Source organism: Canis lupus, chromosome 6 (genome assembly GCF_048164855.1).
Source record: "Canis lupus baileyi chromosome 6, mCanLup2.hap1, whole genome shotgun sequence".
NCBI classification, from domain to species: domain Eukaryota; kingdom Metazoa; phylum Chordata; class Mammalia; order Carnivora; family Canidae; genus Canis; species Canis lupus.
The window spans coordinates 7,999,799-8,025,693 of NC_132843.1; the positions used below are offsets into that span (position 1 = coordinate 7,999,799).

At 43.9% G+C, this 25,895-nt stretch overlaps 1 protein-coding gene across 1 annotated transcript in view; it reads left to right on the forward strand.

Moving 5' to 3' along the window:
- Positions 1–25,895, forward strand: part of LAMA1 (laminin subunit alpha 1) — a 155,101-nt gene that overhangs the window by 66,188 nt on the left and 63,018 nt on the right. Inside the window, exons 11-23 of the mRNA XM_072828761.1 lie at positions 620–760; positions 1,971–2,144; positions 3,839–3,940; positions 4,905–5,116; positions 6,100–6,211; positions 8,682–8,792; positions 14,766–14,893; positions 16,355–16,441; positions 17,131–17,342; positions 22,965–23,071; positions 23,387–23,567; positions 24,161–24,297; positions 24,923–25,159. Coding sequence (XP_072684862.1) covers positions 620–760; positions 1,971–2,144; positions 3,839–3,940; positions 4,905–5,116; positions 6,100–6,211; positions 8,682–8,792; positions 14,766–14,893; positions 16,355–16,441; positions 17,131–17,342; positions 22,965–23,071; positions 23,387–23,567; positions 24,161–24,297; positions 24,923–25,159 — 1,941 coding nt within the window. The remainder of the gene's footprint in view (positions 1–619; positions 761–1,970; positions 2,145–3,838; positions 3,941–4,904; positions 5,117–6,099; positions 6,212–8,681; positions 8,793–14,765; positions 14,894–16,354; positions 16,442–17,130; positions 17,343–22,964; positions 23,072–23,386; positions 23,568–24,160; positions 24,298–24,922; positions 25,160–25,895) is intronic.

The following is a 25,895-nucleotide window of genomic DNA, read 5'->3' on the forward strand; positions in this document are numbered from 1 at the left end:
GGGAAAACCAGCTAAGTATTAGATTTGTAAAAATATTATTTAAAGGAAGATATGTTATTTTGGATTTCTCTTAAAAAGGAATTGGACAATGATGTAAAACACAGTAATTTGGGTCCAGGGAGGTGGCGTTTTTTGCCATCTGATATTAATATCCATCTTCCCACAATAACCATAATTTGTAAGACTTCCCATTATATCTGATATGTTTCTCCCCATGTAAGCAGGGTCTTAAGCACATGTCATAAGTGGCTGAAAATAATCTTGAGCATTTATTAAGGAGACAATTATATAGCTCTCCTCAGGTTTTTAGATTCTTGGAAGATCAGCAAAAATGGAAAATCTAAAACAAAGCATACAAAAAAAGTTATTTCACTATAATGACCAAGGTCTAGGATCCTGACCCTCATTCTTGACTACAAAACTAGGTGGTAATAATTTCAAAATATCTATTCTGGAAATAATGACTTCATGAGGCTTTACATTTACTTTGAGCATCTGTTTATTCACGTATTTGTCTGGATCACCAAACACCTTTCTTATTGATGTCATGTTACTATCACTTGCTTCTATCTACCTGGACACATTGGTTTCAAAGCTAATCTTTCTCTCTTATGTGCAGGAAAATGTTGAGGGAGACAATTGTGACCTCTGCAAGCCAGGATTCTATAACTTGAAGGAGAGAAACCCTGAGGGCTGCTCAGAGTGCTTCTGCTTTGGTGTCTCTGATGTCTGTGACAGCCTTTCTTGGTCCCTCAGTCAGGTGAGGGTACCTTCCCTGAGCCCGGATTTGGGATGTGTGGCACCTCAAATGAGCTCTCTGGGGGTTGTGTTCTAAAGCATGGGGGCTGCATTTCCCTGTACCACTGCCCCCGGCCATTTGGAATGATGACGACATGGATCCGAGGCAGCCTGCCACCAAAGTGTCATAAAAGTTTCTTTCTTGGTCATGTGTTTGTTCCCACATACATTTCCCAATCCAAACAATAGATGTAGAATGTGTAGTGTTTACATTTCTTCTGTGGGGAAATGCACCTAGTTGTAGGGCCAGATGTGAGATCTGGGACCCACTGCTTTGCCCTGGTCTCAGGCCAGGAAGCACATCAGGACATGAGGCCATGCAGAATGTTCTAGCTCAGAGAATCTGGTTAGGGTAGGAACAACAGCAAAGGACACAGGAATTATGAGGGCAGGCAGGATATCCTCAGTGGTTCTGGGGATGGGGAGTCCTAGGGGGATGCCAAATGGTGCCTGGGGAGGACAGTGTGATGGCTGGAGGTCAGGGAGGACCGCAGGGCACAGGGCTCATCCACAACCACCTGGCCTCCCCAAGGCCATCTCAGAAGAGCTGTATTCAGGGTAGAGGGGGTGTTAGTCCCTGACTCCATTTCCCTCCCTCCCTCCCTCCCTCACTGGCAGGTTGGTGAGGAGTGGGAGCAACACGGGGGAGGGAGTGGGAATCCCCATCAGTACCTGAGAATGAATGTGAGTCCCTGTGGCCACCATACTGGGTGATGGCTTGTCATCTCTTTGTAGCTGACAAATTAGGAGGATAGGATCTGGAGGTTATTTTCATACACTTTTCAGCTTTTTGGTGAAAAGCAGGAAGCAATGATGAAAAAAAATCAGAGTTAGCAAAAGACGTTTTGTTCAATGCCCTTATTAAGGTCTTTGCTATTTTTTTTTTTTTATCTAAAAAATATATATCCATGGCCTTTGACAGTTTTGCTCACCTACTTGCTTATAAGTGATCTGGGGGTCTGAGGAGTGTTTGACTCATTCTGAGATTTTCTTGGTCTTTTGGCAAGTAGAAGGGTCACGAGTTGTGTGGTTCTATGGCCACAACGTATTAACTCTGTCCCTAGCTCAGCTTTCTGAGTCTGTTTCTTCATTGTGAGGATACTAGTACTGGACTGGGTGAAATCTGAGGTGACTTCTATTTCATATTCTGAAATTCTGAATCTCTTTTTAAGGTGAAAGATATGTCTGGGTGGCTGGTCACTGATCTGATCAGTTCAAGCAAGATCCCGTCTCAGCAAGATGCACTGGGTGGGCGTCATCAGATTAGCATCAACAACTCGGTGGTCATGCAGAGGCTGACTTCCAAGTATTACTGGTCGGCCCCGGAGGCCTACCTCGGAAACAAGGTAGGCCCATCGCCAGAAGTAACACTCTTGGGCAAAGATCTCAGAGCACATTAAGAAAGAGCCTCTGTTGGCAATTTAAGGATTCAGGTTCATCTTATGGCCACTCCAGGGTTTGCCAGATAATTATTCAGCATTTATTTATACCTGACTCACATGGTCTTGTTTATCCTCGTGTGACTTTATTACATCATCAAAATGTGAACTTTCTTCTTGGCCACGTCGGTCACAGGCAGCCAGTTGTAGGGAGTCTTGTCCCCTCCGCCCATGACAGGCTCTCTACTTTCCTCTGGGTTTCTGGATCACGTGGGCCCTGTGCAGCATCCATCACATCCCTGCTTTGTTTAGTCAGCCTGTACTTACCGTAGGGCTCGGTGGAGAGCCTGGCACAAGAGAAGGCACTTGGGCAGGAAAGGCTGTGCCCTGGGGCTGGTGTCCGGCCAGTTTCATTATCCAAATGGACTGTTTCTCACCCAATGTTCACATTTAGCAACAGATAAAATACTTTTAAGAACATGCAACCTGGTGATTCTGCAAAGTGGAAATTTGGTTCATGTGATTTAATCTCTCCCTTCAATGCCATTGTCTCCTTCCTCCTCACCGGTAATGCCACTTCTCTCCAGATTCTGATGATCTGGAAATATACTTAGTGGACTCTACCTTCATGACTCGAGCTCCATGCTCACCCGCACTGTGCATTTGGTTTGTCTTGAAGTAGTGGTATGTTTCATAGTCGTGTAGGCCTTATGGCTTGGGAAGTTTCTACTTCATTTGCTGGTTATATTTTAATTTAATTTAATTTATTTTATTTTTTATTTTTTTTATTTATGATAGTCACAGAGAGAGAGAGAGAGAGAGAGAGAGAGGCAGAGACATAGGCAGAGGGAAAAGCAGGTTCCATGCACCGGGAGCCCGACGTGGGATTCGATCCCGGGTCTCCAGGATCGCGCCCTGGGCCAAAGGCAGGTGCCAAACCGCTGCGCCACCCAGGGATCCCATATTTTAATTTTATAACTTATTTTGTTTAGATTTAGGTTACATCATGTTCATATTTTGAAAATATTGTTTTCCCATCAAATTATAAGCCTAGAAGACATGTTCTGTTTATAATGTGATTGTGTCACCAAAAGTCATTGATTTTTTCTTTTTTTTCTGTTAAGATCACTTTTCCAATTTTTTGGTACAAGGACTGGATTCTAAACATTGTTGTAACACACCTGTCATAAAGCAAATCCGCATTTTACAGTAAAGGATATGACCAGGAAGAAAAACATTCAGTCTTTCTTTTAGCTGATAAGTCATGTTCCTAATTGTTCTCCTACAAGGAGGGCGATGAAATCAGAATGTTGGAATTCTCGTCGTGGATCTAACTCCTAAATCCTAAAGGATTGAAATGAAATCCATGTCTCTTGTGTGATTCACAGACATTTATGCTCATTAACCTTGGGCTCTCCAAGAAGGAGTACATCTTTCTTCTGTACATTTAAATGACATCGTGCATTTTGGTAGTATTGATTAAACAAAATATTCGTATAATAGGCTCTCTTTTCACTGCCTTAATGTGAACTTGCGTACGTGCTGTGGCCACCAGGCCGCCTTGCAGCCTGGTCGTTCCTGATGGATCCTGGCCACCGCTTTCTCTTCCCGAGGGGCTGCGGCTGCTTGCCCTCGTGTTCACTCTTGCTTACCTACTGCAGCTGACTGCATTTGGTGGCTTCCTGAAGTACACGGTGTCTTATGATATCCCAGTGGAGACGGTGGATGGCGACCCCATGTCCTACGCCGACGTTATCATTAAGGTACTTGCTTGCATGCTGCCTTGCGTGGAGCTGCAGGGCCTAGTCGGGTGGCAGTTTTATGACTCCGAGTGGCTAAGGGGGGTCATAGGAGCAGGAAGCACACGGCCAGGTGGCCGTTCAGCAGGGACCCCCCTTGTCCAGGCACCGCCGAGACTGAGTGTGCAGGTTCTCCTTGGGCCCATGTCTGGAACTGCCTCAGGACAGCACAGGTGGCTCTTCCCTCCAGCCCTGAAGCTGACCCATCTTTTCACATGTGCAAGGAAGACAGGTGTCTGCTCTGATGTCAGAATGACCCTGTAAGCCCCGTGAGTCCCTCTGTCTCCTGCCGTGTCGCCTCCCACATGAATGCTTAGGCAGCAGTGCTCGTCGGTGTCGGGGTGGGAGACGGGTCACCAGCTTTGTCCCCAGCCACTGTCCCTAACTCTGTATCCTCACTCCTCTCCTCTGTCATTACTCAAAGACCCAGCTCGGCCTCACTGGTAATTTTCCTGAAGGTCAGAAACTGCCTCGGGTTTTGGTCTACTGTGTCCATCCCCTCTTCTGTCCCCTTTAATGACATCCAGCCAGCCGCAAGGGGGAATGGGTGGCATAAAGCATTTTTGTGAATGGCAGTTTTATGGAAAGCTAGAAGTCTCTATATCCTTTTTCTACTTCTGCTCTTCGGTTAAAGATTAGGAGTGTCAGGTTGGTTGTTTGGGGAAAACCATGGGAACATACTGTTTCTCTTCTGAGATCCCAGCGAGCCACCCAGCCTTTACATCTATTATCTGAACCCCTCTGAGGGGGATGCAGTGAAACATCTCTCCTCTGATCGTTCTGGACCAAGGATTCTAGATGCTGTTGCATGTTTGCCCTGAGAACCTAAGCTGAAATGAAAAGCCACGTCGCTAAATACAAATTTACTTTGATTTTTTTTATCATGGCATTGAATTTCAAATATATTTTCTCTTGTTTTAAATGTTAGGGAAATGGACTCACTTTGAGCACCCAGGCCGAGGGCCTGTCATTACAGCCCTATGAAGAGTACCTGAACGTGGTCAGACTAGTGCCTGAGAACTTCCGAGATTTTAATAACAAAAGGGAGATAGATCGTGACCAGCTGATGACTGTCCTCGCCAATGTGACACATCTCTTGATCAGAGCCAACTACAATTCTGCAAAAATGGCTCTTTACAGGTGTGTATTGAAAGAGAGGGAAAGCTCATGGTGAGCATCCTCAATCTTGTCTTCATCTATTGATACTTGTGCCTTTTAAGTGTGATTTATTTTACTTGATTATTTTAAGGGCGCACCTAATGGAGCCAGCTGTTTTAAAACATACTTTTATTACTATAATTTTAGTGAAGATGTAATAATAGTTGTCCACGACAAATGTGCCTCAGTAGGAGATCATCTTGATGTCAGGATCAGAAACTTCCAGGGTGGTTTTCTGAGAAATACCTAATAAGATCACAATTGTCTGAACCATCTTGCATCTGGTTTTCACCTTCCTGATGTTAATGGTCTTAGATTTTACTATTTAATTTAAGCTAATGTTCTCATTTTCAGTCATTTTATTACTTCCAGCAGGTCAATTTCTGGCAATGCCAGGCTAAGCATACAAGTTGGACACAGCTAAAGCAAACACAGAATTACACATTTAAGGAAAATCTCCATATTCAAGATAGGATGATTGAATGGGTTAGTTTTAAAGTGCTTCAAGGGAACCCTGGGTGGCGCAGCGGTTTGGCGCCTGCCTTTGGCCCAGGGCGCGATCCTGGAGACCCGGGATCGAATCCCACGTCGGGCTCCCGGTGCATGGAGCCTGCTTCTCCCTCTGCCTATGTCTCTGCCTCTCTCTCTCTCTCTCTGTGACTATCATAAATAAAAAATTTAGAAAAAAAATAAATAAAGTGCTTCAAGTCAGACTGGGCAACATCAGACCCTTCCCACAGCTGGCTGGGCAATTGCTTGCCTTTGCACCAAATGTTTCAAAGGCTTTCCGGGGAATACGGATGTCTTTTGGAAATCATATTGGTGTGAAAATCTTTAGTTATTTACAAAAGTCGCATCACCTTTTTGTTTGAACAAAACCTTTAAGAATTCACCTTCATCAAGGTGTTAGATTATCATATGCAGGTGGATGTCTAAGTCACGTGATGACCCTGATCTATTGGTAGGTTGGATTCTGTCTCTTTGGATACAGCCAGCCCTAACGTTATAGACCTGGCCCTGGCCACTGAGGTGGAGCACTGTGAATGCCCCCAAGGCTACGCAGGGATCTCCTGTGAGGTAAGGCTCCTCTTCTTCCCTTCCTATTGCATTCCTTTTGTTCTTTCCTCAGGAGAAAAAAGCACATTGAGATTATACAATGACCCACACTTGGATTTTAACTTTAGAAACATAATGTTTGGTTCAGACTTCAGGGACCTATGGATATATTGGAAGTCACAATGTTTAAAATCTGGCGTACCTCTTCCAAGGGGGTCATGGGACCCCTGGAAATCCCCAGACTTAAGTCTACCCTCTTGCTGTAGTCAACTGGAAAGTTGCACTGCCCATGCCATATTTTGCATTTCTCAGCAAGATTGAACTTGATTGTATCTGAACATTTACAACTCACCAGGATGCCACCTAGAAAACATTAGACAAGCTAGGCCCATTTTAAGATTTTTTTATTGCCCCTGGCAATGTTAGCTTAGGTAAGCTCAACTTCACAATGAAATGTATGAAAGTGAGCTTGCAATCATCAGTGAAAGTAATCTGTTGCTAAAAAAATTTTTTGGACTATATTTTGAAACTGGATGTAAGTATTGATAATAACTATTCCACTGAGGACTTTCTATGTACTTGGCACTATCCTAAATTTCTGTAGGAAAGAGCTTTCAGGTTTCAAGCTTCATCTGTGCTGTTAACCAGCACATGGCCCTCCCTCTCCTGTGTTGAAGACTGAGGATGATTATGAACACTTTTCATTGGCTGTGAGTTTTTGGCAATCATTTTTACAAAGTGAGAACGTTTAACTTATAATTTGGTTTTATGAATCTTTATCAATTATCAACTTTGCAGTTAATAAAGTTGGCCTGTGCTTCATGATGTAGATTTTTAAATATTTCTATTTTAAATATTTTATACATTTTTTTTCTTTTTTGACCCCATGAACTTTTTTTTTTTTTTAGATGTACAACATTTATTTTTAGGCCAAGGAAATAGCTGTAAGATCGAATTCCTGTGGGCTTAACAGATAAATGACCTGATGGCTACTAGGGATGTGGCAATAGAGAGCTGGCAGAGAAAGTAGAAGCCCAGGCCAGCTAGACCAAGAGGGGGCATCAGTGAGCAGTCAGTGCTGGAGAACTCCAAGTCCACGGGGTTTGGAGGAAAATATGCTGATGTGCATGGGATGATGGCTCAAGGAAGCACGTGAAGCTTTCCACATAATTTTAACTACTTTTGTCAAGCATTTTTAAATTAGAAGCTGACATAAGGAATCAGACAGGTATTGGTGGGGAATGGAATTCTTGATAGCCCGATAGCCACCACACAGACCCCCAGGCAGCTCCTCCTCAGTGCCCATCTGTAGCCTGGCCCATTGTCCTTGACAGGAGCATGGCTGCATGGAGGTGTTAAGGGCACGTTCACAGGTCAGTGTGAATGAATGCATTTGTATATTACTCATATAATGAAAATGCAATTTTAATATTTTTTTTACAATAATGAAAACCAAATCCACACCCCTCATCCCATGGCCCCATGGGAGTATGCTGGCCTCCAAAGTAATCACTCCCCCGTGTACTCTAGACAGAGTGTATGTTCCATGTCACCCCAAGCATCCCTGTGACCCCAGGTGTGGGAGGTGTGCATAACCAACTTTGAATCTTTCCATTGGCACAATGGGCACAGTGTCTAACTGCTCATATGTTCCAGATTCAAGTATAAAATAGAGAGAATAGTTCTCAGGGTCATCATAAGAATTACATGAATGACTGTCTGGGATGGGCCCCTACACCTTGCAGGCTGGAGACAGCATCCATGAATAGCGCAGAAAGCACACCTGTAATGTTCGCTCAATTAAACTGATGCAGTTTGACACAGACCTACACTCGGGCACTTTGATGGTAATATTTAGTGAATTTGACCCAAAAGAAAACAAAATCAAGTTGAGAGGAAAATGTCCTCTTGGTTGAAACATTGATTAAGTGGCTAAGTGTTACATGATTTCTAATAATATTGTGGCAGGATACCACTGAGGAGGATGCTGACCCATTGTATAGCCACTAGGTTTTGGTGTGTATATTTCTACCTTTAGAAAGAAACAAGGAAGGGCGCCTGGGTGGCACAGTCAGTTGGGCATCTGACTTTTGATTTCAACTCAGCTCATGATCTCGGGGTCGTGAGATGGAGCCCCATGTAGGTCTCTGTGCTCAGTAGGGAGTCTGCTTGGGATTCTCTCTCTCTCTCCCTCTGTCCCTCCCCTGGCTTGTGCACTCTCTCTATCCCAAATAAATAAATCTTTAAAAAAAAGGAGGAACTGGATTATGGGGATAGTTGCACAATTCAGTAAGTTAACTAAAAACATCATTGAACTGTATCCTTAAAATGGGTGCGTTTTATAGCATGTAAATGATACCTCGATAAAGAAGTTTGAGGGCAAAGAAGTGCGTTTCTCTCCTATAGAAAATGGAAAAGTTTATGTTTCTAACGTATTAAAAAGATGATTTGTATAATTTACAAGCATGTGTCACCCATCCGTCTTTTGCAGTCCTGCCTCCCTGGCTATTATCGAGTGGATGGAATACTCTTTGGAGGAATTTGTCAGCCCTGTGAATGCCACGGCCATGCAGCTGAATGTGATATTCACGGCGTTTGCTCTGTGAGTCTTTGGAAAAAACCTGGAATACCCCCTCCTACCCATTCCAAAGCTGTCTCCTGTGCAAAAATGTTTTTTTTTTTTAAAATACTTCTTCCGTAGGAGATTATCCTAGCCCTGTAGACCCCAAAGGAAATTTGCAGACTTAACTCCATGTCATAGTATATTTTCTGCTTTTTCCTCCCTCTTTTTTGAAAAAAAGTTACTTTGGTGAAAAGGAATATATAATTTCATTGCAGGTTTGTTAGAACAATGAATTCACTTCGTAAAATTATAAGGCGATAGAAAGGTAGAAAATATTATCCACTGATTAAAAAGGATCAGGTCTTTTAAATGAAAGTGCTAGAATTTCTTTACCATATTACACAGTATGTCATAAAAGGAATAATAGGACTTCTAGTAATCACTCTCTTTTGTGTAATATATAATGCTTTATAGTTGTTAGCTCGGATAAACTCTTCAAACAAGTGCTTCTTTCATGCAACATGAGTTGAAACATGGCTTGTCGAATATGCAGTTAATCTTGAAAATGAACTTTGGGGCAGATACAGCACAAGACTTGTTTTTTAACTTCAATCAGGAATTCTTTTAGGCTCTTTTGCCTGGAAGCCGGGCCTCGCTCCTGGGTTCTAATGGATGTACTGCACATAGCTGGAGTGAATACGTATGTTAATCAGCTGAATCCTATACACCATACAGGGAAATGGTCATGCTCTTTCCAAAAGACATTGATTGAGTCCCAAGGCTAGGGAAAATTAGTTATCAGACCCATGGAGAAGATCTCATCATGATGCCATGGATTGCTTATTCTCTCTAGAGCCTAGTTTTTCTTGATTCTGTAAGTAAAGCTTTCATTTTGTGCTTTGTTCGTTTCATCATTCCAGAGAGCAAGTGTCTATAGGACTTATGATGGTTTGCACATACTTTCTGTCCCTTGGGATCAGTTTCCCAGAGCTTGATGAGGTCATTGGTTTTTGTTTTTTGTTTTGTTTTGTTTTGTTTTGTTTTCCCAACACCTCTGCCTTTCCCTTTATGTTTGGAAGGCCAGCCTTCCAGGGACATCTGCCAACAGTTGGAGGTGGTCAGCAGGTTGTGGTTGGGGCATCCATGGCTTTAGGTACAGATAGGCCAAAAAGGTATTTGCACGTGCTTCTGTTAACATATCTTCACAAAAAATATATACTTATATTGAAGTGAAAATGCTAAGTAGCAACTGACCTCTAAGTTCTAATTATAATAAATGATAATAAGTTTTACAGCTGAAAAATGTTTAGGAATAATGTCAGATGTGCAGAAAGACTACAAAATTAGTGTGGCGAGATCCTGTGCAACCTTTACCCTGATTCCCTGGATGCTCGGATCTCGCGTTACCATAGTATAGTGATCAAAAGTGAGAAATTAACACTGGCGCGATCTCATTAGCTGAACTGTGGACTCCACTCAGATGTCGTCAGATTTTTCCATTCATGTCCCCTTTCCAACCTCACATCCAGAACTGCATTGCACTTGCCTCCTTCAATCCATTACAGGCTCCTCAGGTTTTCTTTGTCTTTCATGACTGTGGCACTTTTGAGGAGCCCTGGACATTCCCTGGAATGTCAGCTAGAGCGTGTCTGTTTTCTTGTGATTAGGTTGATGTTTTGCATTTCAGGCAAGACGTGAAGGTGATGTGCCCCCTGGGTGCATGCTGTCGCAGACATGAGATGCCATGGTGTTCATCCTGGGGAGGTTAGGCTGGGACACTTGGATAAGGTGGTGTCTGCTAGGTTTTTCCACTATAAAGTTATTATTTTTATCTTTTTAAGTAATTCATGTTTGAAGAGGCAAAAAAAATAAAAATTTAGATTGGGATTTAAGGAAATATAAAAACTTGGTAGCATCACTTGTCTGTTTCATCTAACTTTGCTTTTTTTTCCTACTCTATTTTAAGAAGAAACCTTTTAGTTCTCCGTTTTGGATAGCCATGTATAGCCCTGGGCTTTGTACATAGCCATCTGGCTTCCAGGAGTCAATTCCTTATTTACAGGTTATCACAGAGAAGGTTCCAGTTGTTCTTAGGGCCCTTATGTGTGTTTTTTTTTTAGATGCTTTTAGGTTTACAGCAAAACTGAGGGGAAGGTATGGAGGTTGCCCATATTCTCCTCCTTCCCATACCAGCTCCACCAACAGGGCAGGTAATTTCAAGGTCTGGGACCCGAGAAAGCATTGAAACAGACCCTTGGTAGTTTTTGTTTTGTTTTGTTTTGTTTTTTAGCAGAACTACGTAATGGCTTTCCCAAAGAGAAATAAAGCCTTATCTGGTCCTTTGAGCAAAGAAATCATATCATAGATATTTTACAAGTGGACATAATTAAATGTGTTTTAATGAAACTAGTTGTTTTTGCAGAATACTGTTAGCTCAACCATGTAGCCATTTACCAAAGCCAGTTGCATTTTGAATTAATTTGGGATAATTATAAAAATCAAGGTCATATAGGGATGGGGAGAAAAAAAAAAGAGTCTAAGACATTCTTACCAAAATGTCACTTGAGGACCAGCAACCTACATGTCATCTGGATTTTTTTTTAAGATTTTATTTATTTATTCACAAGAGAGAATAAATAAGAGAGAGGCAAAGACCCAGGCAGAGGGAGAAGCAGGCTCCATGCAGGGAGCCCGATATGGGACTCGATCATGGTACTCCAGGATTACACCCTGGGCTGAAGACAGATGCTCAACTGCTGAGCCACCCGGGCATCCCATCTGGGGATTTTTTAGACATGCAGCACCCAGGCCCTATGTCAGACTTCCTGAATCGAATGACATTGAAACCAGGTGATTTGTAAACAATTCCAGCTTAGAGTTAGGTCAAGGGTAACTCTACATAAAACTGGTGAAAGTCTGGGGCACCTGGGTGGTATAGTCGGTTAAGCCTCTGACTCTCGGTTTTGGCTCAAGTCATGATCTCAGGGTCCTGCGATCGAGCCCCACATTGTTAAGCTCTGCGCTTTGTGGAGATTCTCTCTCCCTCCCCTTCTGCCCCTCCCACTGATGTGCTCTCTCTCTCTCTCTAAAATAAGTAAGTAAATATAAATTGGTGAAAGCCTGTTTAAAAGGATGTAATACAAAACTTACAGTCTCAAATTAAGTTTAACAAATGGGAAAACTTTTATCAACCTCAGGAATTATAGAAAAGTATATCATTTAGAAACTGGAAATATTATTTAAATTGTTGAATGAAAACTGGCCAAGAAGGTATTTAAAATGAATGGCTCTCAAAGAAGGGGGTAGAGGGAAGTGGATGGCAAGGTGGACCCACAGGTGGGTGGTGAGTAAGTGAGTACAGGCAGGGGTAGGTAGAGATCACAGGAGAAAGTTCTGGATGGCAGCAGCATGAGGGGGTCATGGGAGGCCCTAGGGAGACCAAGAAAGAATATGGGGAATAGGCTCAGCTTTACCTTGGGCCATGCAGCTGCCCTCATGCCCAGTGTGGCTTCCCACCTGCCCTCATGCCCATTCATCTCTCCTGCATACCTTCTGTACCCCTGATGCAGAGTCACCTTCTGTACCCCTGATGCAGAGTCACCTCCTGTACCCCTGATGCAGAGTCACTCTGCTTTCTATAGAGATGTTTTCAAAAAGGAAATAAGTCTTTCGTAGTTTCCCTGTACTTATCATTTCTGATACTCTTCAATTCTTGATCTAAATCCAAGATTTCATCTGTTTCCATGTTCCTGCCTCCTGAAGAACTATTTTTAGCATTTCTTCAGTGTAAGTCTGACAGTGGACAAAGTCTCTCACGTTTTGTTTACCTGAAAAAGGCTTTCCTTCACCTTTGAGTTGGAAAGAGATTTTTGCAGATATTTTTCAGCACTTGAAAGCTGTTCTGTTTGTTTGTGGCTTGCGTTGTTTCAAAGGAAAAAGCAGTAGTTATTCTTATCCATGTAACTCTCTGTGTTGTCTTTTTATCTTCTCTGCCTGCTTTTTTAGATTTTTTTCTCCTTATGAATCACATTTGTTTTCTGTTTGTTTGCTTCTTCTGTATTTGGAAATCATTTTGAATGTATATGCAAAAGTTGTAGGAAGAAAACTAGTACTGAGAGCACCTACCTTTTACCCAGCTTCACCTGTTGTTAACATTTTCCCCATTTGCTGTGTTCTCATGATCTGTTTATCTAATCATAATGCTTTTTCTAAAGCACTTGAGAATAAGCTGTGCTCATTTATCCCTAAATACTTCAGTGTATATGTCCTGAGAATAAGGATTTTCTCTTAACATAACCACAGTACATTATCAACTTCAATAAATACAACTTTGGTATTTTACTCTTTCTAATCTACCATCCATTTTTCCATTTTGCTGGTTAACTCAATTATGTCCTTTATGGCATTTCTTCCCCACCACAGGCCCCTGACTAGATCATGCATTGCATTTTATCGTCATGTCTCTCTAGTCGTCTTTAATCTGAAGTTCTTCCATGACGTTTCTTTGTCTTTTATGATAATGACACTTTGAGGAACACAGTCATTTTTCCAAAAATAAAATGCCCCTTATTTGGGGATCTTCTTTTGTTTTTTCCATGAACAGAGTCAGGTTATACCTTTCAGGCCAAAACAGTTCATTAGTGATGTTGCAGAGAACCACATGTGGAAGCCCACAGTGTCCACTGTCGCTCGCTGGTGGCGTGAATACTGATTACACACGCCAGGTGTCGGTCAGTTTCTCCACTGTATATTTACTATTATTTTGCATTTAATAAGCAGCATGAGGGAGACACCTTAAGACCATGCAAGTATCATATATTCTCTGTCAGAATTTCCCTAGTTTTAGCAGGCTCTGATGATTCTTGCCCCACCAACACTTAACTTACTATGATGTTTGCAGAGGATGGCTCTCCAGCTCCAGCACTTCTCCATGTTTATTGGCTGGCACACAGCATGCTGTAAGCCCTTCTTATGGTTATTTATTTACCTACTTGTTATCTGTCTGGACCCGTGGATTCCAAATTCTCCCAGATTTGATTAGTGGAAGCATATCCAGTCGTTTCTGATTGTGTGATGAATATTGTTCATTGTTAAGTTTTTGGATTTTGTTACTTTCCTTTAAAGAATGTCGGAGTTTGTTTTGGCAGGTGGTTAAATTGTCATAGGTCAGCTGGATTTGTTTCAAGGTTTGTTTTTAAGTTTTGTTGGGGTGGGTCTAGTATAACTTCTACTCCAGGGCAAGTTTAGCCCTACTGCAAACGAGTTTTTCTTCTGGGGTCTCTACTGGGTGCTCTGGGTGTTTAACAGAGACTACCCACACCAGCTGGTTACAATTCCAGTGTCCCTGGGTCTGTGTGAGTTCTTAATTGCTCAGCCGGCCACATGGAAATGCACTCCACACACGAGAAGCTTGGATTCTGTAGCTATTTATAAGGGGGCTCCTGTGCAGATTTCTAGAGTTCTTATTCTGTGAAGTTCCAATATTCTGCCTCAATTGCTGCAGCTCCAGTCTCCCTAAATTCTGACCTCTGTCTCCTCAACTCAGCAAGACCTCCACATTCTGCTTGGGTCGCCCCACTCCCTGCACCCAGCTTAGCAAGTGTCTCCAGGAAGAAAGACATGTGGTTGTGGGGTTTCATCCTGCCACCTCCCTTCTCTCAGGTAACCCTGTACCCCTCTGTTGCCCAGTGTCAGAAAGAAGTTGTTCAATATGTTCGGTTCTAGTTTTTCTACTTCTTTCCTACAGAAGGGCAAGTCTGGTAGGAGTTACTCCAATGTGGGCAGAAGTGAAAGCTTCCCATTTATACAGATTACACAGATTATACAAATTAAAACTTTGTTATTAGTTAATCTGGAAAAACAAGCAACCCTTCCTCATGTAACCGAGTTTGGTGATTTGTTTCAGCATCTTATCTTTTTTTTTTTCACTCTGGCTTCAAGTTATTTTTAGATTAATCAGAGAATCTTTTAAGGAAGCCTGACCTGAGTCTTCTCTTCATGCGTGTGTTCTAGGTGTGCAAGCACAACACCACGGGGGACCACTGTGAGCAGTGCGCGCCCGGCTTCTATGGGCTGCCTTCCCGAGGGACGCCTGGGGACTGCCAGCGGTGTGCCTGCCCCCTCTCCACGACCTCCAACAAGTAAGCTTGGCACCCCCACCAGTGGAGCCGGCCCAGCACGGCCCAGATTTCTGTTCAGATGAGTACTGATGTGTTCAGAGCAAGACCTTGTGTGTGAGGAGAGTATGTTATCCAGGGGTAATTAATTAGGATTAAAGACGGAGGGGTGACTTCTCTCTCTTCAAAAAGAACTAGTTTGGTGTGTTAAATTATATTGAAAAAGTTATGTGATGGCAAGAAAATGTGCATAGTTTTGTTCCTCTTGGTCTAATGTTGCTCATGAGTTCTTTCAGTGTATATCTGGTGTACCTGCCAGTAGGCTAGGAGGCATAGAGTACACAGACATGTATAAAACCTTGTTCCTGGCCTTAAGGAGTTTTTGCTATAATGACCAAAATATGTAAATAGGAGGCTCATTGAAAATGTGCTGAATTCATTTCATGATTCAACCAATATTTATTGAGGGCCTGCTATACACTGAGTATCATGGTAAGTACTTGAGTGTCAAAGTGTTCATCCATGGCTGTTGGTCCCCTGGAACCCGCTGTGTGGTCATAACTAAAGTGGAGGTATGTCCACTGTCAGGAGAATGGGATCTGCAGGACTCCGAGGAACGCCCTGAGATGAGGCTTGAAGGATGAGGAGGACTTAGAAGGCCATAGAGAAGGGTGTTCTGGGCCCATGATCCTGCTGAGAAATCATAGATGGTTCTGGAGCACAAGGCAGGAGAAGGGTGGAAGGAGCCAGCGATGCACAAGGCCTTGTTTGCCATGCTGGGGCCTGTGAGTCATAAGCCAGTGGTTTGAAAACCCGTTTCTCTCTCACTCCTTTACCTTTTAGGACTCTCCCTCCACCCAGCCCAGAGAACTCCCTCATGGGGATTTTTATTTGAAACTCCACTGCATAAAACAGATACAACCAGGACTACTCTCATGAAATCATAGGGGGGCTCTCAACTGCTTTGCTCCACAGGCCCCCTAGACCCAGGCACAGAGGTTGAAGGGACCTCGGCCAGCAGTGGGATCCTTTGGGGAATGTTGATGGGCTGTCATGTATAAGCTAGAGCTCACTCTTGGCCAGTGTGGGCAGGGCTCTGAGGCAGGCTCACCAGTGCCAGGGAATCCAGGGAGGGGAACTTGGCTTGGCTAGGAAGTGCATCAGAGAAGTCTTCCTGGAGGAGATGGCTGCTGAGTGGGCATGGGAGATGAGGTGAACCCAGGCAGAGAGGGGAAGAAGTGCCCCCTGGGCTGAGGGACAAGCTGGAGCCAGGAGCACTGAGTGTCCAGTGTCCAGGAGAGAGGCTCATGAGGTGGGCTGCATGGTTGGGGGCCAAGGTTCTGGAGTGAAGACCTGTTGAAAGTTTGTAAGGAACGGTAAAAGGCTGGGATTTATTTATTTTTTTTTTTAAGGCTGGGATTTAAAATGTTTAAAAATTCTGTACCACCCATTGGAAAATTGTGTTTGTTTGTCCTGTTTTGACAGTTTCAGCCCCACCTGCCACCTAGAGGCTGGGGATGAAGTGGTGTGTGATCAGTGTGCCCCAGGATACTCCGGATCTTGGTGTGAGAGGTACTCTGCATCACTCAACTGACTTCCAGAAGTTGCATCAAACTTTTAAAAATTAAATATCAGTTATATGTGTTTATTTTTAAACATTTAGCTAAGTATGATTTTAGAGTTTGTGTGTATAATTATTATTTCACATAATTATAGAGAAAAACCAGTGCATTGATTAAAAAGCTAGTGTGAAAACTCCCTGGGAATTCTTCAAGAACAGAGTTTGGCCTCCTTGAGCTGATGTAAATTCTCATCCATGACAATAGAAAACAGCGGGGAGCCGGTGTTTACTGTTCACAGGCTGAGATAGCCATTACTCTGGATAGTTCCATAGGTTAGGGCTGATTTGATTTAATGGCTGTCTTCTGGCGCCTGAAAGCCAACACTGTCTTTTCTCACATGGAAAACTCAGTGCCCAGCTCTGGCCGGTCCCTAGGAGAACCACGTCACACCCGAGGCATGCAGGTCCGGTTGGCCTGGAGTGGAGTGCACATCTACTGGGATTTATGGCTCATTGTGGTTGCGCTCTCTGTCCTCACAATGAGTGGGGAAAATCTGAATGTCCGAGCTTGGTGTTGCATTGCTTCACAATAAATCTTATGTCAGTCTGATTTGCTAACCATTCAGAGAATCCTTGGATGGTGGGGTAATGTCTAGAGAAAGTGCATTCATTTGGATCCCTCTTTCAATCTTTCATGCAGATGCGCAGACGGTTACTATGGAAACCCAACAGTGCCCGGGGAATCCTGTGTTCCTTGCAACTGCAGCGGCAATGTGGACCCCTTCGAGGCGGGTCACTGTGACTCTGTCACCGGAGAGTGCCTGAAATGCATTGGGAACACGGACGGTGCCCACTGTGAGAGGTGTGCTGATGGCTTCTATGGGGACGCTGTGACAGCCAAAAATTGCCGCGGTGAGTGTCTGGGCTGTGAAGTCAGAGCCCTTACTATCACCACGTGGAGTCTCCCTCCATCCACTTATATGTGTCAATAAGGGCTAAGCCTGTGGGGTAACTATCTTGATTGGTGCCTGTGTTAATACCGGTGTAACCCGAACACTCCCCGGTGTGCCCTGCCTTAGCTTGATCTCTTACTACAGAGCAGGTCAGGTGGCCTGGAAGATATAGGCGCCCTTCCACTGGGGAAGAAAGTGGTGCCTGATGGGGTGCACGCTCCGCATGCTCCTGGGCCTGGGGAGAAGGTACACTCGAGCCAAAGCCGGCAGTGTTTGTGAGGGACAGGCTCAGGGGTCTCAGGGGTCCTTGATGGGATTTCAAGATGTGGGGTGCAAAATGGGAAGGCTCTATCCCTGGAGTCTCACAGGTCTGTGCCTGAACTACTGACGCACTCCTTGACCTTGTGCTGCTCCCTTCCTGACATTGTGGATCACTTAGAACCCCTCACTGAGGGGCAGCCCGGTAGGCTCAGCGGTTTAGCGCCGCCTTCGGCCCAGGGCCTGATCCTGGAGACCCTGGATCCAGTCCCACGTCGGGCTCCCTGCATGGAGCCTGCTTCTCCCTCTGCCTGTGTCTCTGCCTCTCTCTTTCTCTCTCTGTGTGTCTCATGAATAAATAAATAAAATCTTTAAAATAAAAAAAATAATAAAAGAACCCATCACTGAAGAAAGCAGACTTTCCCATACCCGAGATGACAAGCTTATAGCCTCAGGGCTGATGGAGTCTTCAGATTTTTATGCAGAGCTCTTGAAGGTGTGAAAGAATAAAAATGACAATTTTATATTATTTTAATAATTTCCCATAAATGCAAAGTCCTGCTATGCTGTTACAACCTGGGGATGCACGAGGCTGCTAGCAATACAGAAAAGGTACTTTCCCAGGCAGCCCTCGAGAGAGGGAAGAGGCTTTGTAGCCTTGGGCCAGTCAACTTGATCCTCAGCAGCGTGGCCACCTTGACCATGCTGATTTGCATAGTAGGACCAGGACCACCTCCTGGTTATGGAGGATAATTATGGTGACCAGTATTTGTGGAAAGCTTCCAAGTATACACTATACTCATGTCGTTCCTTTTCATCTTTACTGCAAACCTTGATGATCCATTACTTCATTCATTCATCGCTTATTGTGCATTTGTTACTTCCCAGAGCACTGTACAAGTATCATCAGAGGAGCTGGAAAAATTTTGGCCCAGCTCTACTGGGGAGATACATGTGATGATGTGGATCTCAGGCCTTGGAGTCTGACTAATGTAGGTTAGAGCTCAGGGTTGGTCACAATCAACTGTGACATTGGGCAAATTTATTAACCTCTCTGAGCCACTGTTTCCTTAAAATGGACCTAGTTATATATACGTTGTGTGTGTGTTTGTGTGTGTGTGTGTGTATGTGTTAAGGCCTTTGTAAGAAGTAATTGGGATAAAAACTTAAAGTTCTGGAAATGAAATAAATGGTAGCTATTATAAATGCTAATAATAAAAATAGTACTTTTTATAATTTTTCTATAGTAATGCTGTCCTAGTAGCAATGTAAATGAAGCATGTAATTTTAAATTTTCTAGTCACCACATAAATAAAAAGACATAGATGAAATGCATTTTATTTTAAGATTTTATTTCTTTTATTTATGAGAAACACAGAGAGAGACAGAGAGAGGCAGAGACACAGACAAAGGGAGAAGCAGGGAACCTGATGTGGGACTCCATCCCAGGATCCCCGGATCACAACCTGAACCAAAGGCAGATGCCCAACCACTGAGCCCCCCAGGCATCCCAGATGAAATGTATTTTAGTAGTACATCTTATTTTACCCAATTATAAAAGTAGTATCTTTTTGTCACGTACTCAGATTTTTAAAGTATTAATGAGATGTCTGCTTTCCTTTTTAACATTAAGTCTTCAAAATTCATTGCATATTTTATAGCCTATTTCAATTAGGATGCTAAGTTTTCATAAGAAGTACTTGATCTGTATTTAGATTACATAAGATTTGCAGTTGCAAAAGGGAATTTACATATCTAAGTTGTTCACATGTATTTAAATGTTTCTCATTATGATCAAAAAAATAATTTTCCTTCATATTTGCAACTTCATAGACAAAACTGCTTCACTATTTTGCATACAAAGGAGATCTTGGTGATGAACGGAGGTGAGGGAGGAGGGTCAGAACAGACAGGGTTTGGGTCTGGGTCCGAGTCATTGGACCAGGTCTTAGTTTAAGTGATATTAGAGATCATGTCGGTCTGTCCCATCAGCCACATCTGCAGGGGTCAGGAGATGCACATGCAGTGCCAGGCGGAGAGGACTAGCAGCATTCCAGGGCGATGGATGGATGACCACCCCGGGGTTTGCACAAAGCTCCGTAGGGCCCAAGGCAGTCCATGGGTGCCTCTGGAGGAAACGCCTCTTGATGTGCAGCTTGAAGGATTGGTAGGAGACCCCCGGGTGGGCTGACAGGTGGTGGGAAGGTGTCATCCAGGCCAGGGGGGCAGAGTCTGGAAAGAGTGTGCTGGAAAGTGAAAGGCAGGGTCAGGCCAGGACAGGAGCCATAGTTGACGGGTGGAAAGCAGGCCACATCCAGGGTGGAGAGCGCTGACCTCTGTCCTGGGCTCCATCTCACTTGAACAGGGGTGCGTCTGACCAGATCTGTGTTGAACAGTCACTCTGGAACCACTGTGGGGGACACAGTGGATAAGAAGAGAGCCAAGGCCAGAAGAGAAACTTGCCAGAAAAGTTAGAGGGCTTCCAGTAGAGCCTTTGTCATGGGGGTAAAAGTGAAGGTAGAAACTAGAAAATCTTGGGACGCTGAAGGGCTTTGCTAGTCAGCCTCTTGATTTCAGCTCAGGTCCTGATCTCAGGGTTGTGAGGTCAAGCCTCGGGTCAGGCTCTGTGCTCAGTGGGGAGCCTGCTTGGGATTCTTTCCCTTTCTCTCTCTTTCTCTCTGAAAGAAAGAAAGAAAGAAAGAAAGAAAGAAAGAAAGAAAGAAAGAAAGAAAGAAAGAGAAAGAAAGAAAGAAAGAAAGAAAGAAAGAAAGAAAGAAAGAAAGAAAGAAAGAAAGAAAGAAAGAAAGAAAGGAAGAAAGAAAGAAAGAAAGAAATTGGAAGATCTCTGTGTGGACTGGAGTTGGGAGGGGATGGGGCTCAGGATTGGGTCTGGATCCAGGTTGGTGGCCCAGGCAGCTAGACTGCTTACAGACTGACAGTGTCTGGGCTCTTTCTAGTCTCCAAGCATTTACACATTCTATTCTTTCCTCATTTCCTTTTTCCTGCCCCCCCTCCAGCTTTGATGGATGAATTCTTATTATTTCTGGATATTTCATTAGAAATCCACCCAGACCTATAATAGGATCCCTTTATGGACTTCCCAGATGCCCCACAGGCTAATATACTACCGTGTTTTACTAGGTTAACCTCAGTGGCAATGTCAGTATTCAGTATTACTGACATGGGAATTCCTAGGGGGGTGTTGGGGAAACATTTGGATGTTCAGACATGCAGGAACCAGGGAAGAAATGGAGCCCAGAGAAGGGCGCCTGTGTGGCTAGTGGTTCAGCTTCTGCCTTTGGATCAGGGTATCATCCCGGTCCTGGGATCAAGTCCCACATTGGGCTCCCAACAGGGCACCTGCTTCTCCCTCTGCCTGTGTCTCTGCCTCTCTCTGTGTCCCTCATGAATAAATAAATGAAATCTTTTTTTAAAAAAAGAGAAATATACCGTAATGTGATATGGTGACAAACCAACAACACGGTAAATACATCATCAGTATTTTGTGATGCTCATACAGTGAACTTTGATGTTTCCTCAGAGGAAGGGGAAGCTTTCAGTGAGACACAGAGGGGGAGATAAGAGAAGGAGGGAGGAACCCAGAGGTGGTCCCTGACCTCAGCGAGAGGGAAATTACAAGGGGAGGGAGTGGCCACGGGTCCCATCTCACTGGAAGATAGAACAAAGATGAAGACCAAGGATGTGCACTTTGAATGTGAAGTCCTGGGAGACTTCACGAGGAGCAGTGTTTGCAGCCAAGAGGCATGAAGGGAAGGTGAATTTGAAGGTTCTAGAGGAAGGGAGGGCGACAGGGAGATGGGACCTCAGGTCGCCAGGTGTGTGTGTGTGTGTGTGTGTGTGTGTGTGTGTGTGTAAACATGTGTGGCACAGCAGAGGCCAGGAGGAGGGGACCCACCAAGGCCTTGGCGGGGGGTTGGAGGGCACTCGGGGAAGCACCCAGGTTGGTCAGGAGGGGAAGTGTGGGCTAGAATCTTTGTTGTGGTTTCCTTAGGAAGGAAAGGGCAGGCAGGATAAGCAGGTTTAGGATTGGCTACTTGGAATAATTGCAGCAGGCTCTGGGGCAGGGGGACTGTACCTAACTGTCAGATGCATGGCCCTGGGGTGAGGGGTCGGGGGGGATTGTGGAAATGAAGCCTAAATGAACAGAGGTCCTAGGAAGTCCTTTGTGGGGGTGAGCTTTGGATTGGTTTGTTTGTTGGCATATGAAAGGCATGCTGGCAGGCAAGCCATGTACTCGCTCTAGGCATCCACTAGCCTTGGGAAGGGCAGTCTCCAGGGTCCCTGAGGCCCCAGGAGGCATGCTTAACACAGCTGGTGAGTTGAGTGTTCAAAGGTAAGCTACAGAAATGGGGCCCCTAGCACTTCCCCAGCCTCCTGCTGAGGGACTCACAGATGATCCGCTTACACCAGAGAATACCTCCCTTTCTTCTGATCATCAGCCTTCCAGCATCTACCATGGCTCCACCTCCCCTGCAGAATGCTGACACACACCAAGTGCGCTTGGGCTTGACAGATTTGTGAAGTTTTTCTTTTCTTTTTTTTTTTTTTTCACATCGTTTTACCATGTGACAGAGAACGTGCATTTCCTGAGTCCAAGCGTTTATCGATAGTCTATGTTTCTATGGAGTATTTTTTCAGCTTATTAAATATTTGTAATAAGCAGCATATTGACAGCTGTGCTATAAATATCAACAATTTCTAGGAGCCATTAAATTGTATCACTTTGTAAAGGCGGGGGACTTTGTAGTTTGAACATCAGTACCTTAACTATAGATGAAACTGAAATGTGTGGCCTGAAGGTAAGTGTATTAGAGCTACAGATGACTCATGACTTAGGACAGGGAAATGTTCTACGTTAAACTATGAAATGTAATAATAGCTATTTAGATTGTTATAATGGAGCTTTAAAATATTAAATAAATACACGATTAGAATGCAAGCTGGTGACTAAATTGATTTTTGAAATCTCCATCGTATGTTTTTTATTAAGATTCATTGATAAACATTGGTGGCTCATTTTTTACAATTTCAAGGAACTCCTGAAGTTGGTTAAGATCATTTGCTAATTATTATCTTAATAGCTTCAGTGGTTTTTCTGTGGGATGGCTCCTTCCACCAACCCTGGGTTGGTTTACTCTTCAGAAATCCACTAAATTAAAATTTATTGCAAAGTAAATTTTTTAGTTTAATGATTTGAAACATGAATGTTTAAAATTTTTCCTTTGGGGATTAAGGGATCTTTTTACAATCATACCCAGAAATGGGCACAACTATGTCTCTTGTGTGTGTGTGTGTGTGTTAGCCTGTGAATGCCATGGAAAAGGCTCCATTTCTGATGTCTGCCATCTTGACACTGGACTCTGTGACTGCAAACCTCATGTGACTGGACAGCAGTGTGACCAGTGCTTGGTAAGATGCCTATTGGTCGTTGTCTACAATTAAAGTGTTTGTCAGTGATGCCTATAGTTGATACCTTAACCTTGGTTCAAATGAAATGGACTTGGTGACTGCCAGCAAGAGCTAATGCCCAAACACGGCTGCTGAATGCTGTGTATCTCTACCTACACAGTGTGACTTCAGTTTACAAAGGACTGCAATGATGTCATGAACTCTTAATGATTCTATGAAACATTTTATGTTTGATTTGGGAAACATCCTCATAAGTATTAGTGGCTAACTAAAATGTATTCTGGCTTCCACGACCCCACCCCTCCTGTGAAACAGCCTGGCTATTACGGGTTGGACACGGGGCTGGGGTGCCTGCCCTGCAACTGCAGCGCGTCAGGCTCCATGTCCGATGACTGCACAGAGGATGGCCAGTGTCACTGCCTACCAGGCGTAGCTGGGGAAAAGTGCGACAGGTGTGCGCGGGGCTTCTATGCATACCAGGACGGTGGCTGTACACGTAAGCTCCAGAATTCATGATTTGAGACTTTATGGTATTTTCCAGACTTTTCTTTGAGCTCTCCTTTGACTTCTAATTCTGTTAAGATCCTTTGCTTTTCTCTCTTTAACATGTAGGATTTCATACCTTTTTTTTTTTTTTTTCTGTATCCTAATCCCTATTCTTAATTTGTCCATAATCTCTGGTTAGGCTTTACTAATTATGTGAACTTAGATTAATGACCTTTTTTTAGCTCTAGTTTCCTCAACCATAAAATAGAGACTGTAATCATAATCTCCATCCGGGAGTTACTTTTGATGTTGAACGTAAAGTCCTTACCACAGCATTTGGCACACGATAAGTGCTCCAAAAATATTAGCTGTTCTTCCCACCTATTTCTGTTTCTCTTTGGCCCCTTTGCAACATCTCTTGACAAGGAGGACAGCGACCTGCTGAGGGACACGGGCAGATCTTGGGAATAACGAGGGCTCTGTTAAGAATGAGAAGAATGGTCTAGATAATCAATAGATGGGAGATACTCTGTGGCATCAACCCTGACCCCTTCGATGGCATGGTGTCCAGATGTGTAACAGCACCATCTCTCTCTGTTGCAGCCTGTGACTGTGCTCACACGCAGCACACTTGTGACCCGGAATCGGGGGCGTGTATCTGCCCTCCTCATACTCGGGGCGCCACCTGTGACCAATGTGAGGACGGATACTGGGGCCATGACCTAGAGCTCGGATGCCAGGTGTGCACTGTCATCTGCATTTTCTTAACTGGGAAGCACTTTGCTGGAGCCAGTTTCACTCCTTCTCTTTAGCCATTCACTTGACCTTAACCTTGTTGAGGTTTGTATTTAAAACTCAGTACAGGTTCAGGCATCAAAGTGGAAGAGGCAATAGCCTTACAGTACTTCAGTCTGAGTTTTCTTCGAGAACCCAATTGTGGAACTGATGGTTAGAAACCCTTATTTTAGTGCCCTTTAAATATAGTCTCCTACATACACGATCTTCCAGGAGAAGGGCATAAGTCACTTTGGGGGGGGGGGTGGTTATAGCCAATCTTCTATGTAGGTTTCATCAGTTAAACTTGGATATAGTTTGTGTTTTTAGGAACAGACTTGACTTTGGCTTGTAAGATGCTGCTGCTGGGTTGACTTTCAGGTCATGCCCAGGGCCTGTGGGGCCCCAGGAGGCACAGATGGCCAGCACGGCAGTTGCTGCCTTCTGTTGGCTCGGGGCAAAGTGAATCCATGTAGCAATCGTAAGAGATTGTGTCGTGTCCCCAGATTTCATGTTCTCCTGTAATCTCAACATGTGTACATTATTAAATTGTAAAAAGTACCTTTTTATTTAGTTAGTTTATTTTTCCAGGCCTGCAATTGCAGTGCTGTGGGGTCAGCCAGTCATGGATGCGATGCGCTCACAGGCCATTGCCCATGTAAGCCTGCATTCGGTGGACTGAGCTGCCATCAGTGCTCCCTGGGGTACAGAGACTTTCCAGACTGTGTGGCCTGTGACTGTGACCTGCGAGGGACATTGGCAGACACCTGTGATGAGGAACAGGGTCTTTGCAGCTGTGCAGAGGACACCGGTACCTGCTCTTGCAAGGTAAGGGCCCTTGGTGTTCCGCTCTCTTCCCCTCTCGCACTCATCACTACGACTCTTGGGCTTTTAACTATCTAAAATCAGCAGCTAGGTTTTAGACACTTTTCATAGTGAGTTCTCACTGCCTGCTAGGTTTGGGTTTAAATTCTGTGTATGCTCTGCTAGAACAATGGATGATTCTTTAAATGGAATTTTTACTGATTATTGTAAGTGTCAGATGATAGAACTGAATGGAAAAACCCTGAGTTTTCTGTCCTGTGTTCCAGTTGGCTGAGCAACCAGTCTGTCTTGAATACACAGGTAAAATAGATAACACAGGGCCTTCAAGAAGATTTGTGATTTGGGGCACCTGGGTGGCTCAGTTGGTTAAGCATCTGACTTTTGATTTTGGCTCAGAGCATGATCTCAGGGTGATGGGATTGAACCCCATGTTGGACTCTGTGCTGGAGCCTACTTGGGATTCTCTCTCTCCCTCACCCTCCACACCTCAACCCCAAAATTTAAATAAATAAATACATAAATAAATAAAAGATTTCTGATTTTTCTAAGTGGCAAGTAATCATTCTTTTGTATGTGCTGGCCAGAATGAAGGACAGTTGTGTTTTTTTTTAATTTTCCCAGTGTGTATGATTTTAACATCATGTTTAATTCCATGTATTTCCACTGATTTTCTCCACTGCGCTCTGTTAATGGGAGGTAATTGGCTACCTCCTCTGGTCTTCTTCCAGGTGCTGGTGAG